The 17,074-nt window shown below is 33.3% G+C and overlaps 2 protein-coding genes across 2 annotated transcripts; both read right to left on the bottom strand.

Annotated features, from left to right (window-relative positions):
• Positions 1 to 4,752: 4,752 nt before the first annotated feature.
• On the bottom strand, positions 4,753 to 9,148 carry LOC128671890 (uncharacterized). Its single transcript, XM_053748713.2, has 7 exons — positions 9,033 to 9,148; positions 8,617 to 8,758; positions 8,060 to 8,395; positions 7,604 to 7,697; positions 6,172 to 6,251; positions 5,350 to 5,443; positions 4,753 to 4,884 (listed from the first exon to the last, which is right to left on the bottom strand). Exons 1-7 carry the CDS (start codon positions 9,109 to 9,111, stop codon positions 4,873 to 4,875), a joined length of 837 nt encoding a protein of 278 aa, XP_053604688.1. The 5' UTR covers positions 9,112 to 9,148; the 3' UTR covers positions 4,753 to 4,872.
• A 751-nt stretch (positions 9,149 to 9,899) lies between these two features.
• Positions 9,900 to 12,216, bottom strand: LOC128671854 (uncharacterized). The gene is made up of 3 exons (XM_053748663.2): positions 11,607 to 12,216; positions 10,557 to 10,853; positions 9,900 to 10,307 (listed from the first exon to the last, which is right to left on the bottom strand). The coding sequence occupies exons 1-3, from the start codon at positions 12,065 to 12,067 to the stop codon at positions 9,947 to 9,949; spliced, it is 1,119 nt and encodes a 372-aa protein (XP_053604638.1). The 5' UTR covers positions 12,068 to 12,216; the 3' UTR covers positions 9,900 to 9,946.
• Positions 12,217 to 17,074: the final 4,858 nt, after the last annotated feature.

Below are 17,074 nucleotides of genomic sequence, written 5' to 3'. Positions count from 1 at the left end.
ACTAATGGCAACACTGAAATCAAAATTTTTATTATGGACTGTATGTCCAATGAATACTGGACAGCACCATATATACACCTACTATCGTGCCTAACTGTCCCGCTTCTTATACCATGGAAGACCTCTAAAAGACAAACGCCGCATGTGCCTTCTTTTATTGGTTCCATACCAAGGCATATGCGGGTTTATAAATAGCCTTTGCGACTCGAAAAGAAGTATGAACTTAACCTAAAATTCTTCTTACTCGTGTTCACAATGATGGTAGTATCGTGCAGTGTAGATTGATTCTACAAGATGCCTTTTATAACTCGGCGGTGTCCACATGTGAAGGTATGCAATATCCAATACGCAATGTAAACTGGCCCTAAACAGAACCTCTTTGACGCCGTCGGCTACACAATGGCTCATCGATTACTTCAGCGGTTGACGAAAGTAATTGGCGTGTAAATGGCTCTGGTTTCTGCTAAGTTTGACTCGTGTGTCCTTTCCATATTTTTTTCTTTGTAACTTTAGTCTATCAAAAGATATAATATGAGCCATCTCGTAGGCCCTAAGCTGATTCGAATGACTACAAATACAACCATTGCCTATACAATGGTATTTAAGTAAGTATTATATGTTCATGTTTACTTAACAAAAATATACTTTTAATAGCAGGAAACAGAGTCCTAGAGTACAGATCTGAAGATAAAAATAATTAAAAAATAAGGATATAAGTAATTATATGAACTCATATTTACTAGTTCATATTCTGTGGTTCAATTTTGTATCTAAATTAATGAAACATATATTGACATCTAAATCTGATCAAATGCGTGTCGGACCACCGTGTTAGATTAGTTTACTTCCAGATTTATACAAAAGTATACATATTATTACAACTTACCATCGTATTAAATGAAATTTGATCCTGAATACTTTTCTCATTTATTTCGATTTTATAACACGTTAAATATAACTTCAAAGTCAAAAAGTATTACTCCAAAATAGTATCAGCATTTCTAATAAGCCCGATTACAATGGCGATTTCTCATCGGCAGCCGCTCCACAGCGGGCATTGATTGATGAATCGTTTGACATTTGAAACAAAGCCCAAAACATCAATGTGATGACCTCTCACTAAAGACAGAGCTCATTACGGATTTGTGATATCTCATTGTAAATAATTACAAAACATGTGAAAAATTAGCATCTCTCCATTGTTTGGGAAGTAATGCTTTTAATGATACAATTTTTCTCTATTGCTAGTGTACTGGACTACAGAAGAAATAAGTTAATCACTGTTTTTATAGTGTGTGTTGACCAACCCGAGTAGCAGATTTCCTACATGAGTCAGATTGGCACACAAACATAACTTGGCACGAGTAGCATCCAAACCTGGGATCTTTCGATCACAGGTGGACGGTCTTAACCACTGGACCACTCCCACTTATATTAAAATGCATAATAACATCAATACACGCGGGTGTCACACACCGTATTTCAAGATATCTCCTGAGATCAATATATATGCCGAAATATTTCGAGCAAGTGTATTGAAAAATACATTTTCCTATATGATCACAACATTTCGTAACACAAAGCATCTGTTACATAATAAAATTTTGATGGAACGGGCTGATGAAATATATGGGAGATCATAAAATGGTACCAGAGAATCCCATCGTGTTCTTATTGACACATGTTATTTTCTCCAATGCTACAATAAAACGAGCTATCTTATCTGTCCGGGTAATATGTCCTCTGAGGTTCACAGGATTAATACGAGTACATAGTAAAACAAAATTTCGTTGTTTACTAGAGGGTCAACATAATATAAGTATTTCTTCTGGCCCATTTTTGTAAGCAACGAAAATACTAATTTACTAAATACATATAAAATTAGAAATATCTTAAATCACTGTAATACTGGTCTAAGTCTTCGCTCCTCCCTTCACTTATTTCAATCTTAAGTTGTGGTGATCTTATTCATATTGTAAGGTAAATATATAATTGAAGTAAAATTAAATTGTTGAATTACATTTCTGCACTTACATACATTATAGCAACGAAATCCAACCAGCTTTAATCTCAATTCATTATTTTACCATACATTATCATACGTGGCACAATAAAATTCTAACGGATACCAGACGTTGATTGATCTGGCCCTGGCGTTATCTCAGTAATTTTTCCACATTTTTATAGGCCCGGGAAGGACCGAATCGGACGAAAACTATTCGAGTAATGATATCTACCCAAATCTCTAGACTTTATGTCAGCAATATATTACTGTCGTCGGTGACGCAGACATTCCTGATAATATGGTGAGATTTCTTTAATATTAGCCTTAATTACAAGCGATATTGATCGGTATTCGTTTCATCATTCCTTTATCTTGTAAACCTTGTTTGTTGGCTCCATTGAAATATTCCATACATTAACATAAAGTTATTTATAAATAATTGTATGTATTTGGTTAGTTTATTTTCTGAATAGGCGTTCGTTTCTATTAAAACTGGATCAGTGATGTGCCTACAATTTATTGTAAGAAATTTGTGAAATGAAATGAAAATGTTCGTAAGTTCAGGGCATTGAATGTTTAATAAAGATTGTATGAAGCAAGAATCAGATATTGGAATAGATTTTAACAAAGAAATTTCGATTTGTTTTTTAGATGAATAACTCTATTTCATTGGAGAAACATCTGCGACTTGGATATTTGAAAATCGTAAATCAATCGTGTAATCGAGAATCCTAATTTGCCGAGTGTCTGCTAACCGATTATTTATTAATCGAGATGAGAGATGACTCGCTCCTAATTTTGTGTTTGCCGAACTTGAATATAGACTATGCGCTGATGATAAGTTGTTAATGTCTGAAGAAAAAACGTAAAGCTTAATCTGCAATGAATGGCAGATTAAGCTTTACGTTTTATATACATATAAATTTAATCTTGAAAAATGTTAAAACTTTGTTTTGTATAAGAATATTTAGCAGACATTATGAATACTATAATTCATTTTATTTAATAAAAATTAACAATAAATTACCACATCATCACTGACAACCAAGTTTGTTTTCCAAAAGTTTTCGTTAATGATGAAAATAAAATTATTATAATAATATCCAAAGCATCTCATATTATCCAGTACTCACAAGTTTAGAATATTTTTAGATTTGGCACGTATCTCTTTCTGTTACGATTTGGCATCCACGAAAATAGATACCTGTTTTTGCTCAATCCCAGTAAATTCCAACCCATTTCAACCTTACTTATGTACAACTAGCTGAGCTCCAAGCAGGAAGTCGGTCGTGTCAGGGCAATATAGTTCTAAAATATAAGAGCGTTATGATTATTATGGCATATCATGTGAACGCCATTTACCCCTATGAATCCTAACATTGCAGAAACTCAAAAGCTCTTACGGAGCCTCTGTCCTATAATTTTCCCGTCTCAAAACCTTTATAGACATAGCTTATCTGTCAAACAAAACAGTACGGTGTGGTTGCCCTTGGCTAAATGGTATCTCGTTTGCTGCAACACGATTGCGAATCTTGGGTCTTGAGAGCCCTTTCAGGTTCACTCGAGACGCCTTTGATGGGACGCGTTAGATGGACATTAAACACATAGGAGATATTCACAGCAAAATTTAAATAGTACTACCAGTTCAACCATTATTAAGAATGAAAAAAAATGTAGACATTTTGAAAGATTTCTTTTAGGTTATAATCGATATGCCTCAATTAATTCGTCATCAAAAAAGTTTTGTAACGAATTCGCTTTTAAATCCGAGACGAATTGCCTATGGTAAACTGATTCACACCTAGCTTTTTACATTAGTGTCTCAGACTTAGACCAATTTTTTTTTTGGTATTATGATTTATTTTTTTACGAATGATTTTTTTTCAATTTGAGCTCTTGAGAAACAAAGAAACAAAATATAGCAATAATGATGTAATAAATAAAATATATGACGTACTTATTAATCAATGTAAATGACCAGCAAAAAGAGGACATTTTATCAAAATTTGTCTATTCTTGATTAAATAGAAAAGTGAGACTAAAATAACGATTTGCTTTTCTAATACGATTGTACTACTCCATATGTGTTGAAAGAATCCAAGCCCCTAGGCGTTTCTAACTATCGTGCCTTCTGCGTTTTATACCACTCATTACCATTTATCCATTTGGAGTAGGAACACTGTTATTATAAGTCAGTAAGGGCACACAATGATCGCTTCAACACCGATGTGATTATCATACCTTCTTGTATGGTTTCGGATCTCACTGTCATAAAATATCGTGTGTTTTGATATGTATCTCAAAATTTATCTTTGAAATATACTTATACATATTATACAAAGTGATTCTAAATATTAAAAAAATTGCAGTCATTAAATATCTCATAACACATAATCTGTTATGTGGTTAATAAAAAGGTTATGAGTTATTAATTTTTAAAATAAAATACGTTTTTTAAAATACTTTTAATTTCGCTTCCAGTATTTATTAATTTGTGCATTAAAAGGGAATAAATTAATAAGTTTAATTCATTTCAACCTTTTCTATTATACAGGGATAATTAAAATAATAAAATAAAGCAATAATTTACAACATTAAACTATTGCTTTGTTTCTAAAAAAATAATATTATTAATAAATTTTAATTAATAATAATAAATTTTAATCAATGTAATTATAACCGTACTATAAAGTATTACAGACAGTAAATATTTCATCCAGCATTGTCTAGTCGAGGCAAGATTCCTAGAAATAAAAGTAGATGAAAATATTATCTGCATATTCTATAATTTGTGTTCGCAGTGAGCCGAATGTGGATGGCTTTCGATGTTAGGATCAGTGACGAGATGATTGCATATTTGTTTTTTCTTATATCCAAAACTGTAACAGAGCACAGTAATTTATTTTAATGATTATGAACTTCCAAATGTATATAGAGCGAAATCAAATGTTTATGGTGTCTAATAAATAGATATAATTCACTCGAAAGGAGCCCTAAAAATATCCATGTAACTAATTAACTGTGATGAACCGACACAAACCGTGCTCAGCAGATAGATATCATATACCTATATATTTATGGTGTCTAATAAAGAGAAATGAGACCTAAAAATGTACGTGATTTAGGATACCATAGATTAAAAAAATGGCACTGCGGTGACGAATTAAATTTAAATGTATATGTGACAAATTAACTGTGGCGAACCGACATAAACCGTGCTTAGCAGCGACCAAATTGCGCTATCTCTGGAAACTGTGTCAACCCGGTAAGTCACAATTCATTTTGTTCCTTATTTGAAAATCCTTTTATGCAATAAAATTTGTATAATGGCAAAATTCACTTACCGTGTTCTTTAAAATGTAGTCTCTGGTATTTATAAGACGGCCGTTTATTTTCGGGAGATACCGCACAAGACCATTTTCGCATAGCAAAACGAGGCTAGAAGTTCATTATAAAGATATATACGGTCATTATGGAGACATTCCTATGGAGTATTCCGCTAATGTTGGCCTTCTGGCAACTTATCAGACTGTTTTATGTTCAACTAATATCATTTCACTGTAACTGATACCTAGACGAATATTCTTCAAATCCTAATAAATACCAAAGTAAGTTTGTTTGTTACCTCATCATGCTCTATCCACTCAACCAATCTTCTTTAAATATTGCATACAGTAATTTGAAGTACGGTGAAGGACTTATAACTGTTCACGTGTAAAATTTATGCGGGCGAAGCCGCGGGCAAAATCTAGTTTATTGATAAAGGCTCCGGATTAGTATGAGTTTAGAGTAAAATTAAGATTCTACAACCATTCTAAAGGTATAAATATTCAAGAATATAATATTTACTAATTTTGAAATGAGTTTTCCCCAAAGTATGAAAACGGACCCTGGGCTCACGAGTAACCGGGAAGGCACTCAGATGAGGAAGAGTTTATTTTCCATGAACAAGTCCAATTGCTACGACCACGGGTGCTTAACTCTTTTTAAAAAGCTATTTCAGCGGATGCGGATGTTTCAGAGTTCATTGAAATTTCCTCTTGACTTTCGTATTTTACAAAAGCGATACCATAATATTGTTTTTGAATTTCACATTTTCCGTCCATCTTGAGGAGCAAACTAGGAAGGCAATGTTATTTCCCCAGTATAAAATATTAAAAACTTACATCCTGCTATCTGCAGCGAGTATTCCCACTGGGTTGGTGTACGTAAAGGAAAAGATCTCGAGCCCACTTGAGACTTCACACTGAAAATAAGTACATTACTTTATAAAACGATTTTTAAATCTCATTGTTTACATAAGCAAAAATATACTGATAAATGAATAAGAAAAACTGGCAATGGAAGTTTTACCAAGTATGTTAATTAATACAGCAGGCAAATAGGCATGTGGCCAATCTGATGGAATGGGGTCACCTATGGAAGCGTGCAATACCAGAGGTGTCACACGCGTGTTGTCTACTTCACTGCATCAAGTTTTTGCAGTAGTATCCTGTATTGAAACCGCGTCTCTTGCACCCTTATTGTCACTGGTATATTGATGTCAGTAGTAATAAATTGTAATCTATTTTTTAAATAATTGTAGTGGAAATACTCTTCATTAATATAATCCTATTTCACTATCCTAATAGAAAGGATGCAAAGATGAATCCATTCGGAACTTCCAGGTTATTCAATCAACTTTGAATCAAGTTAGAAAACTTTGATCATATTGATGTGTATTCCAGATCAGCGGGTTATGATTTTATCTAAACGTGATACTGTGTCTCTCAAACTGTAAACAGGCAGTAGTTATTAATAAAATAAATTATCCGATATACTTACAAATACTCCAACAAATGCCAAAGATTGTTAGATAAAATTTCACAAATCTAATGAAAAATCGCCTGAATAGAACGAAATAATAACTTCGTATAAAACAGTCACGATAAAACAAAGAAAATATATTGACAAAAATAAATATATCATCAGTAAGAACCCTCGATCAATGTTAAGCAATTCTATCCAACTGGCTGGAACTGAAATTACTAATATTTTTTATCTTTAATCTGTAAGAAAAAATAATGTTAAGTAGAAATATATTAAAGACTCACAATAAACTTTGAGAAATTTGCGCCCTCGTCAGAGTTTCCACTAGATATGCTTCAAAGGAGTGCTAAACTAACACCGTGAAATTCAATTGGTTTTGTCTACAGCCTATTTTATAATGCTAGGACATTCTGCTTCGGCTGTCGATTCCAATTTATTCAATGTTTATGCAGAAGCGCTAAATATGTTTATATGTAAAAATGTCAAGTTATTGCTACTTAAATAGGTATATATTTTGCGATTAACAGTGTAAGAGAATAGAATCTAGAAAATTAGATAGAATCTAGAAAATCTAGAATTTAGAAAATTATAAAATAACAATGGAATATGTTTTTCGTAATATTTTATTTTTACAAATGTAAAAAAAATACCAAAAATAACAAATGAATTAATTAAATAAAAAAACAAAAACATTTAGTCTAAAGGATCGTAAACCGACACGACTGGGTCGTTGTTGCAATGGTCATGGTTGCAAAATTTGTAAAAATAATTGTAAACTGGGCCACTAACGCATCCGCGTACCACACTGCCAGAGAATTTCATTACTCTAATACCGCACACATCCTTTTCTTGGCAAACTTCTGTCGATATCCCGAATCTGAAACTGTTTGAAGATATTTTGTTAAAGCTTGTTTTATTATCATCAGGAAGATGTTGTTCATTCATTCAACATTTGACAAAAAAATCATGTCCGTACGTATATGTAGTCCTATATACAATTATATTACACAGGATTATGATTAGTACAGTAATATTTTGAGGAGTTTCTTCATTGGGAACCGATTCTGGGTGACCAATAATGTATTGTCATCGAAACTGAAACGACATCGAAAATTTAACTTTGTAGAAATAGGTGAACAGACGGGACGGAGTGAAAATAAATAAAAACTTTATTTTTTGTATAGCAAAGTGGGTGTACGAGCAAGCGGTTTGGCTGACGGTAAGAGAAGAATATTTAAGAAGTACCTTGCTGTACCTTCCCAACAGGCAGATTTTAGTTCTGGACTTTTAGAGTCATCTGAGGACACGCTACAAGACAAGCATTTCAATCCCTTTTTAGTAGTATGCCTCAGACGCCTTGCGTGCGATAGGTCAGCGACATCTTGCACCCATTTCTTCTTGTTGCCCATGTTCAAACGTCGGAGTACATCCCTCACCGGTATATTGTTACATAAATCGGCAGCGCAGAAGTATAAAACCTGCTTGCGAGATATATCATAGCATCCGCGTGTGACAATCCCAAACGGCGTATGAATAGACAGGCACCTATCAGTTGTTCTCTTACATTTCTCCGTATATAAACTGAAAAATGATTTTGCATGAACACAAATATAAGGAGTTCCATTACATGTGTTTTTACCTACTATTTAATATGGATAATTACAAATTTCAATATTTATACTATTATTATAAAGAGGTGAGAGTTTGTGAGTGTTTATGTTTGTGGCGAGTAATCTCCGAACATAATTCAAAATTTCTTTCTGTCAAAAATTCATCTGCACCGGCATTTAGGGTGTACGTACAATTTTTGTGATGGTCTGCTACAGGCTCTTGTATCCACATTATTGCAAGTTAGACACGTTAATTTGTGACCTGGCACTTTTGTCGATGGACGATTCGTGGCATCTCTATAATCATCGTCAAAATCGGTCCCCATAGTTGTATCTGTTCAAAAATAAAATTGTAAAGGCCTGTTTCACCACGTTCTGATAAAATATCATATTGTAATACAGATAAAGTGCTAGATAATGATGATATGCTTGAAGTAATTTGCCAGTCCACCCTATCTAACACTTATGCAAAAATTTTAACGCTATATCTATTTGATATGCTATAGGTAATCAGACACTGTAATCGGCAAACGGTGGTTAGTGGTTTCATAATTTGCCAAATTGGCTAAATAATTACAACTTTTAAAATTAAAAAAAGTGCTTCAAACCTTCCAATTTCTGTTTCTCTAAACAATTATATACATAAAATAAATTGTACAAAAGCAAATAAAATAATACCGATTTCATTTCAAAAATATTTTACTAAGACATTCAACTAAAAATTAATTTGTCAAAATGACTTCCCTATTTTCAAATTTCAAACTGTATTACTCTAGGATCAAAGCAACATTATATACAGCAAAGTCACAATATCAGCATATAAAAAACTCTTTTGAAGCTGGCTGTATATATAACAATTAAAACTACGTAGATAGCGTATATAGTTATATACCTAATTATCGCGCACGGGGCCCTTTCTAAATCTATGTAATTATCATTGGTCCATGGAATTAGTAGGTACTCCGTACAACAGTACTTACTAAATCCAAGCATTGATCAAAACCTCAGGTCAAAACTAACATCCGTATAAAAAGCGGAATCTAACTAACATCCGTATGAAAAGCGGAAGCGTATTATGTATGTTCCTTGATATAGTAAAAAGGGCGCACGGGTCCGGTAAAAAGAGTGATTTTATATTATATGCAACGATTGAAAAATGATCTATATGAGTGTATTCCGTTTCACATGTCACATCAGAAGACTGAAGGAGTAAGGAATCTTATATGGTGGAATGGTATGATTCATTCATATTGACTGTTATTGCTAACACTGGTGTCAGATTTTATTCAAGTCGCCTAAATGCATCTGACATGACTTTTACGATAGTATACAATAGATATGATGTTATCTATTACTTATACGGTTTCGAGGAGAGTTCAATGTCCTTCACGCAATATCATCGACAAATTTATTTCTTTATTATATGTCTATTTTTCTATATGTCTATAAAGTATTGTGCATAAAAAAACTTCAAGTTCGTTTATAGAATTATTTATTTAATTATTCTAAAAGTAAAGATATATTAATAAAGGATGTTAAGTACATAGAAGGATAATAAAAAATACAAAATTTTGCAAGAAAAATTCCGCATAGCCTTATTAAAGGCATTTATCAATGATTGTTGAAATTCTTCTAGTGATAGAGTCGATTTGGTTTTATAGTTAGGGTTTGCAGCAACAACAGATGTATGATCTTTTTTAAACATATTCGATCTTGAAATTGTTGGTCTCCTGAACGAATCTTTATTACATTTTGAGGTCTCGCAATATGAAAAAAATGAATTATACGCTGGTTTTTGAACGCAACCTCTTTTTACATACTTTCCTCCATCTTTGGTTTTTGTATAACAGAGATTATTGTAATTACATACAATAGTCGAAGCGCTAAAAAAAACAATATTATTACAATTAATTATCACACTAATTATAAACTAGATTTGTTTGTAAATTTGGGTGAAGGGGTAATCTTCGGAAAGACACAATTTTCTAAACAGATTCTTCAAGAGTGAAGCTCTGGTACGCAACTAGCCATTTAATAAACAACAGATACCAAAATTCCCTTTTAGTTCAATCAGTTTCTTATTTATGATCTTCCTTATGACGAAACAACGGAGATAAATATTGGTTACTCACTTTGTTCCTTCGATACAAAATGCGTCCTGCTCTTTTGTCAAATGTGCTGTTTCACAGCTTTTACACCGAAGCAGGTAAAAAGTATCGTTTTGGTTCATGAGTGCATTGTCATATACCATATCCGACAGTTTTGGATAAGTGAAATAGGTGGAGTCATTGGCCAGTCTGTCGTTACAGTAATCGCTATCACAAACAAACACCTGATCTGGTGTACCATTAGCGCAACCTCTTTTTATATAGTTGGGATTGAGTTCGATATAACAATACTGTGACTCTCCACACATTTCAGTAGGAATTCTAAAACATTACGTGAAAATTTTAGTTAATAATTATAAATCAGTATATAAAATAATTAATATACCTATTACATATCGAGTTCGAAACAAATAATCCTCAAGTAAAGAAGAAAATTATATTTTCTTTCGTTTCCGTAATAACCATTTGAATGACCGAAATAATATGCAACAAAGACGCCAAGACGGAACTAGGAAAGACTTTTGTTTTGCTGAAGAGTATTCTTCAGCAAAACAAAAGTCTTCAAAACAAAAGTCAGTTGTAGTGTATAACATCTATAAAATCAGAAATAATATTTATATAATTAGTAACTGGACTGAGTAGAGTCTAATAATATTCGTACTAGTGACTATTGGCCTCAAAAGTTCAACATCCTTTATTGTTTTCCTCCAAACAAGAATGTAGTAGACACGGAACTTCAAAAATTTGATCTCATGTACTCTATTATGACTATCAAACTCAGCACCAACTGGATCCAGTGCACATGGCACTGGATCCGCGATATTACGTTTTACCAGAACTTTGAAATAACTGACGTCTACAATTTTCTCTGTGATAGCAAATTTTAATAGTCATTTATAATTTTATGAGTCCAGTGGGTATTAGATAAATACCAACCACACTAACAATGTTTAATTTAATGTCTCTTATATTGAATTCGAAATTGATAGTCTGGTCGAATAGCTTATGAAAAAAAAAACCAGTGTACACTAGACCTAATAATGCCTCCCAAAAAAAAAAAACAAAAAAACCTACTCAACGTTTTTGTAACATGCGATTGTCTGATCGTCTTCTTCTATTTGTTTTTTTAAGAGCTCATGAGTGCAAGTATAACATTCTATTTGACCAATCCCAACTTTTTCTCCCAATTTCTTTAAATTCAAATCTGTTCTTTGCACTTTGTCATCCATAGAAATATCTTTCTTTTTGTTTGGATTCTTTGATTTCTTATCTGATACCTGTGAATTATTATCGGAAGTATCTGATTTACTACTTGAAGTTTGTGAATCAGTTTCAGATTCTTGTGTACTCTCTAAAGTACTCTCTGTTGAAGATGTCTTTGTGCTTTCATTCTCATTTTCATCTTCTTCATATTCCTCATTACTAACAGCATTCGCGTCTTCATCATATTCTGTTTTTATTGCAAAACTTACTTGAATAAAAAAATAATTAAATATCAGTATTAAACTGAAAACATTGCAGAAGTTGACAATCATAATTGAACAACCTATCTGATATTATTATATTATATTTATTAAATTTAAGTCAGATCAAAATATTTTCACATAAAAGACACATAAAACTACACACAAATTAAAAAATACAACGTAAATTCTTAACAAAATTTTGCAATCAATTTGACAGATGCTGCCAGATGCTGGTTAAGTTCAAAAACAAGTTTGACATTAGTATCAAGAGGTCAGCTTTGAAATAGTTTTTTCTTATTTATCTATGAGCACTTCCATCCTGGGACTTCGCCCTCATAGGTATGTATAGAAACATAATACTCTATGTTAATCTCCCAATAATGTTAGCTATAATCTACTGGTAAAATAATTTCGGAAATCGTTTGTGTACTTTCGAATAGATATATAAAAAAATAACAAAGGCTTCTGGCACGTTTGAGTCAAACACTATTTAAAAATTTCCATCGATTTCGTTTTTTGAGTTTGGACATAGAGAAACAAGGATTTTATTTTGTGACGATGCACTAATTTTATTAGAACTAATATAAAATTGAAAGTAAATACGTTACTTGCATGAGCAACTTTTCTAGTTGTCACTACACGAGTGCAAGACCGATTTCCGTTAAAGTATAGAAAAGGTCATTTATTGGCTCCGAGCCAATAAATGACCTGTTTCTGTTACTCTAGTGATTACTCTAATGAATGATGGAGCATTAAACACGGCTAACTCACGATTGAAAAAAAAAACATCTTTTATAATAATTTCGCAAAAAGCGTTTCCCAACTATACCCTGTAACACAAAGGTGGTGCTATAATGCGAGCCAATAATAATTCATATAAATTCACAAAATGATTAGAGGTGCAAACTGTAAGAGTGAGAGATGAGGTATATAATTTGCGAGTGAGCGACCGCAGGCGGCGCGGCATAGTGTTGTAGTTGAACTGTTGATATTTTTATCGATGCTTAAAAATTTTAACGTCAAAATGTGATAAAACAATTAAACTACCTTACCTTAAAATAGGTATAATTATTATTTATTAGATGCTAAACTGATACTGGCTATTTCGGGATTCTATTCCGATGATTATTATGTAGGTAGAATCTATAAGTTATTTTATATTGAACCTTTGGTGAAGACTCCATGCACATTATGCACAATGAACATTTAATACACTATACAAGGCAATATAGTAGAAAAAAGCGGGAATATGTTCAAATGTACAGTTGTCTTTAAATTGCAAAAGTTTTTAAATTAGGTCGGATTATACATACAATTCGGACTCTTCCAAGTTCTGTCGAGGCACTGGGGCAGTGATAAATTCAAGGAGAACAAATAACTCGACTTAAGAAATTAGCTTCCACTAATTGTTGAAGAGGGAATACAGTTTACGAGAAAAATGTAAAGCGTTGAAAAATTTTAAAGTCACATTTTAGAATAGAGTTTATATTCTTACCTTATCCATACTTATTATAAACAATGTCCTCTACCGCATCTGTCTGTTCGCGATAAACTCAAAAACTACTACACGATGTAAGGATTACTTTGGATGAGCAATTGTGATGGTTTTAAGACATATGACACACAGATAATCATACAATTGACAAACGTGCGTTTATTAATATTTAAAGATATATAAATATTTAAAGTTACACAATGTATCAATATACAAAATTGGCCTAAGTAAGTTTAAAAACTTAGTACAAACTTAATAGTACTATAATTGCGTGTACGAAGATATCATATTTTAAGTATATTTTAAATCATTAAAACAGAATCACGCTTGTGCGCACAAGCGTGATTCTGTTTTAATGATTGTGCTATAAACAGGAATTACGTGCCTCTCCTTTGATATCCAGCTGACTAGTTATTATGCTACTAATTCGCGGAATTCTGATTGAGTGCCTATAATCTTATTCCAATCATACACAAGTTGATTTCCGTCACTCTGCCTGAAGTGTGCCGTTTTTTGCCCACTAATTCGACTTTCACTTATAGCATCAGTGAGTATTTTCCAGGTTCTAGAAGGAAAACATTTAGAGTCGGTTGCACAGCTTTTTTTGCTAAACAACAGCTGCGCGCAAGGCAAAGTCAACGACAAAGTTGACTGGTGTATTAGATTATTGTTAAAATAGCGCCTGAAAATATCGACCAAAAGAAAAATCGACCAAGAAGACGTAGTCCTATGCAATGGACTGACCAGGTGCGCTACACGGAATAGAATTCGTTATTCTCACCAATGAGAAACAATGCATGGAGGATAAAGGTAGGTACGAGTAGGATTCGAATTTGGGACATTCCGATATCCATTGAGGTGAGATCCACAGCAGTAAAAGCCGTTCAAATAGTTTATTATTAGTTATCGTTATTATGTCACAAATTCCACAGACATATTGACCACGACCACACGGCAGGAATCGCCACCGTCCAAGATTGGATTACACTGATGAGATTCTTTGGAGAACGTCAATGGATAAACGAATTATGGTTTTGGAGTCGGCATTAAGCGCGCTTCGCATTTTGATGAGTGTTAAGTGCGAGTATAAAATACATATGTTACGTTAATCTCGGCACTGATTAGTACGAGTCCAAGTATGTATAATAAACAATCGCACATACGCTAATGAAAATGCGACATAGTCTTTAATCTCATCTCTCATCTCTGAGAAAAAAGTAACTGGAGGTAATTATTTATTTTTTCTTGTAATAATATATTGTTACATACAGAATTTATTTCCAAGATTTTTTTGATACTAGGTACATAGCATCCTAAATGGCTTTGGTTTCGTAAGAATTACAGAACAATCTAGACATACATTTATATATAAAGTTTAGAACTTACGACAACTTATTGTATCTGAAATTTGTAAATTTATTTGTTACGTATAAACTTAACTACTACGGAACCAATTTGGCTCAGATATAAACTAGATCTTTAATTTTTTTTTCAAAATCTTCAGGATATCTTAAAATTCAAATGCAAAGACAAAAATACCACCTCCAAAACATTTTCAAAATGTTCATTATGTGGTTTTCGAGAACCTTTTGCATGTAAATGAACACCGTCAGCCACCACAGGCCATTGCGTCTGCTCGATTCCCAGGAGTGTTGACAATGTAACTCTACTTGAACTACGTTATTCTGTTTTCTTATAGTTTTATACCGGAGATACACATGCAAGAAAACGGAGATGCTCAACGGCTGAGGAAGTAACCGGGAAAATGCTCAGATGAGAGAGTGAGACCGAGTTATTCGACGAACTCCGTGGCGTAGTGATCACCACGCCCGTCTTCTATCTGGAGGTCCAGGTTTCGATACCGGACAGATATTTGTACTTGTGATCACAGATATGTGAGCTGTTCTGGGTGGCTGAGTTTCGGGACGTCTCAGCAAAAAAGCAATACATCCAAACATTCTAATATGATAGAGAACTAAATGAACATGAACTAAATAAACTTAGTTTGATTAAAATCGACGGCTGATCCCTCCGATCCATACCAGATAATTTCCACTATGAGTGATCTAGTAATTGTCTTTGTACCTCAATAATTAGCCAAACTTGACTGTCAGACGGAATTGGCAATTCGCTAACGATCATTGTATTAAGTATGTCTTAAACGAAACATTTAGTCACAGGATAATCAACGGCATCTATTATATCGCACGGTAGTGTGCCGACGCGAATACATTAACATTGCATAGTTGGTTTGAGTACTTTTATTTAACGCAATGAAAAATCAGCAATCTGCAAAATATATGTATACCAAATCTGCAAAATTTTGGCAAACTGTTCGCGGATAATGTGGAGCCGGCATAAGATTTGCTATAGATATAAATTATATAGGTGGCTCGTGGTCCCGATTCTAGGGCGGAAACCACTTGATCACTCACAGTATTGATCTCAAATCAGTTAATTGACATCGCTAACGAGTTCGCTTGCCACTTCCACGTGAGTGATCAGTTTAAGAGACTATTATTTTGCGAGGATTAATTAAATGGATGAAAAGGGTCGGCGTGGTTACTCATTTACTCTGATTGGAGCCGCCACATTCAATTTCATTGCATTCTCCTCACTTTCCCGTGCTCAATTTGCATGTAACAATGGTTGGACAAGTCGTCTATGAGATAGTTTGAAGACTATCTTGTGTCCAGTGATTGAAAAAAAGTGTAGTAATCAAAATCCTAATTTATAATATCTATAAACTGCTGTTGGACATGTCGATTATAGTAAATATCTCACTTGCATCTTCGCGTATTCCCGGTTACATTCGGATCTGTGACGCCCCAAAGCCCAGGGTCGCGTAAAAATCAAGCATAATTTTTTTTAAAGATTTGGCTATGCTTTTTTGACTGGCCGCCTGTCTGACGTCAAGCCTCTTTAGGAATGCTATGTTGCCTATTAACTGTTAAGGCATGATGTCCCTATGTCGCCTCGTACGACATCTATAGGAAGATATGGAGAGGTCCTATTCTAAGGCGGGACCAAACACCACATTACATTAAATATGTTTAAGTATAAAAGGACTTAAGGACCTATAAAAATAATTGTTGAAATATCATATCTATTACTTTTACATGTCCACACAGTTGTCGAAAAGTCGAAGTAATATTGAAGTTCATAATAGTAAAAACCCAAGGCTTTTATTTCTGCAAATACAGCAATATTGCTAGTATGAAAGCCGCTTAAGGTAAATCTAAAGCCTTATTCACACAAACGGCTGTAGTTTCCTGATAACTGGCGCCTTCATTAAGCGATATTGCCAACTTAGCACTGCACAACTTGCTTTGCAATATTTTTGCTTAGAGCATGCAGACGCGATTATCGTAAAAATTAACTATCTTACCTGTGTGGTGTTGACTTTATTTGTGGACATAAATTTGCTGGATTATACTGTTAACTATTTAGTGTACTAACAACTTCTAAATGTTAGAATGAAAATAGGTAAATGGTTACATTAGCATTGTAATACTAGTTTGGTATGTTTGTTATTACTTTTTTATATAAAGAAACACATGGACGAAATACAGAAACAGTGA

Source organism: Plodia interpunctella, chromosome 8 (assembly GCF_027563975.2).
Source record: "Plodia interpunctella isolate USDA-ARS_2022_Savannah chromosome 8, ilPloInte3.2, whole genome shotgun sequence".
In the NCBI taxonomy this organism is placed as follows: domain Eukaryota; kingdom Metazoa; phylum Arthropoda; class Insecta; order Lepidoptera; family Pyralidae; genus Plodia; species Plodia interpunctella.
The sequence above is the reverse complement of the archived record's forward strand: the minus strand, read 5'-3'. Positions and strand labels throughout refer to the sequence as shown.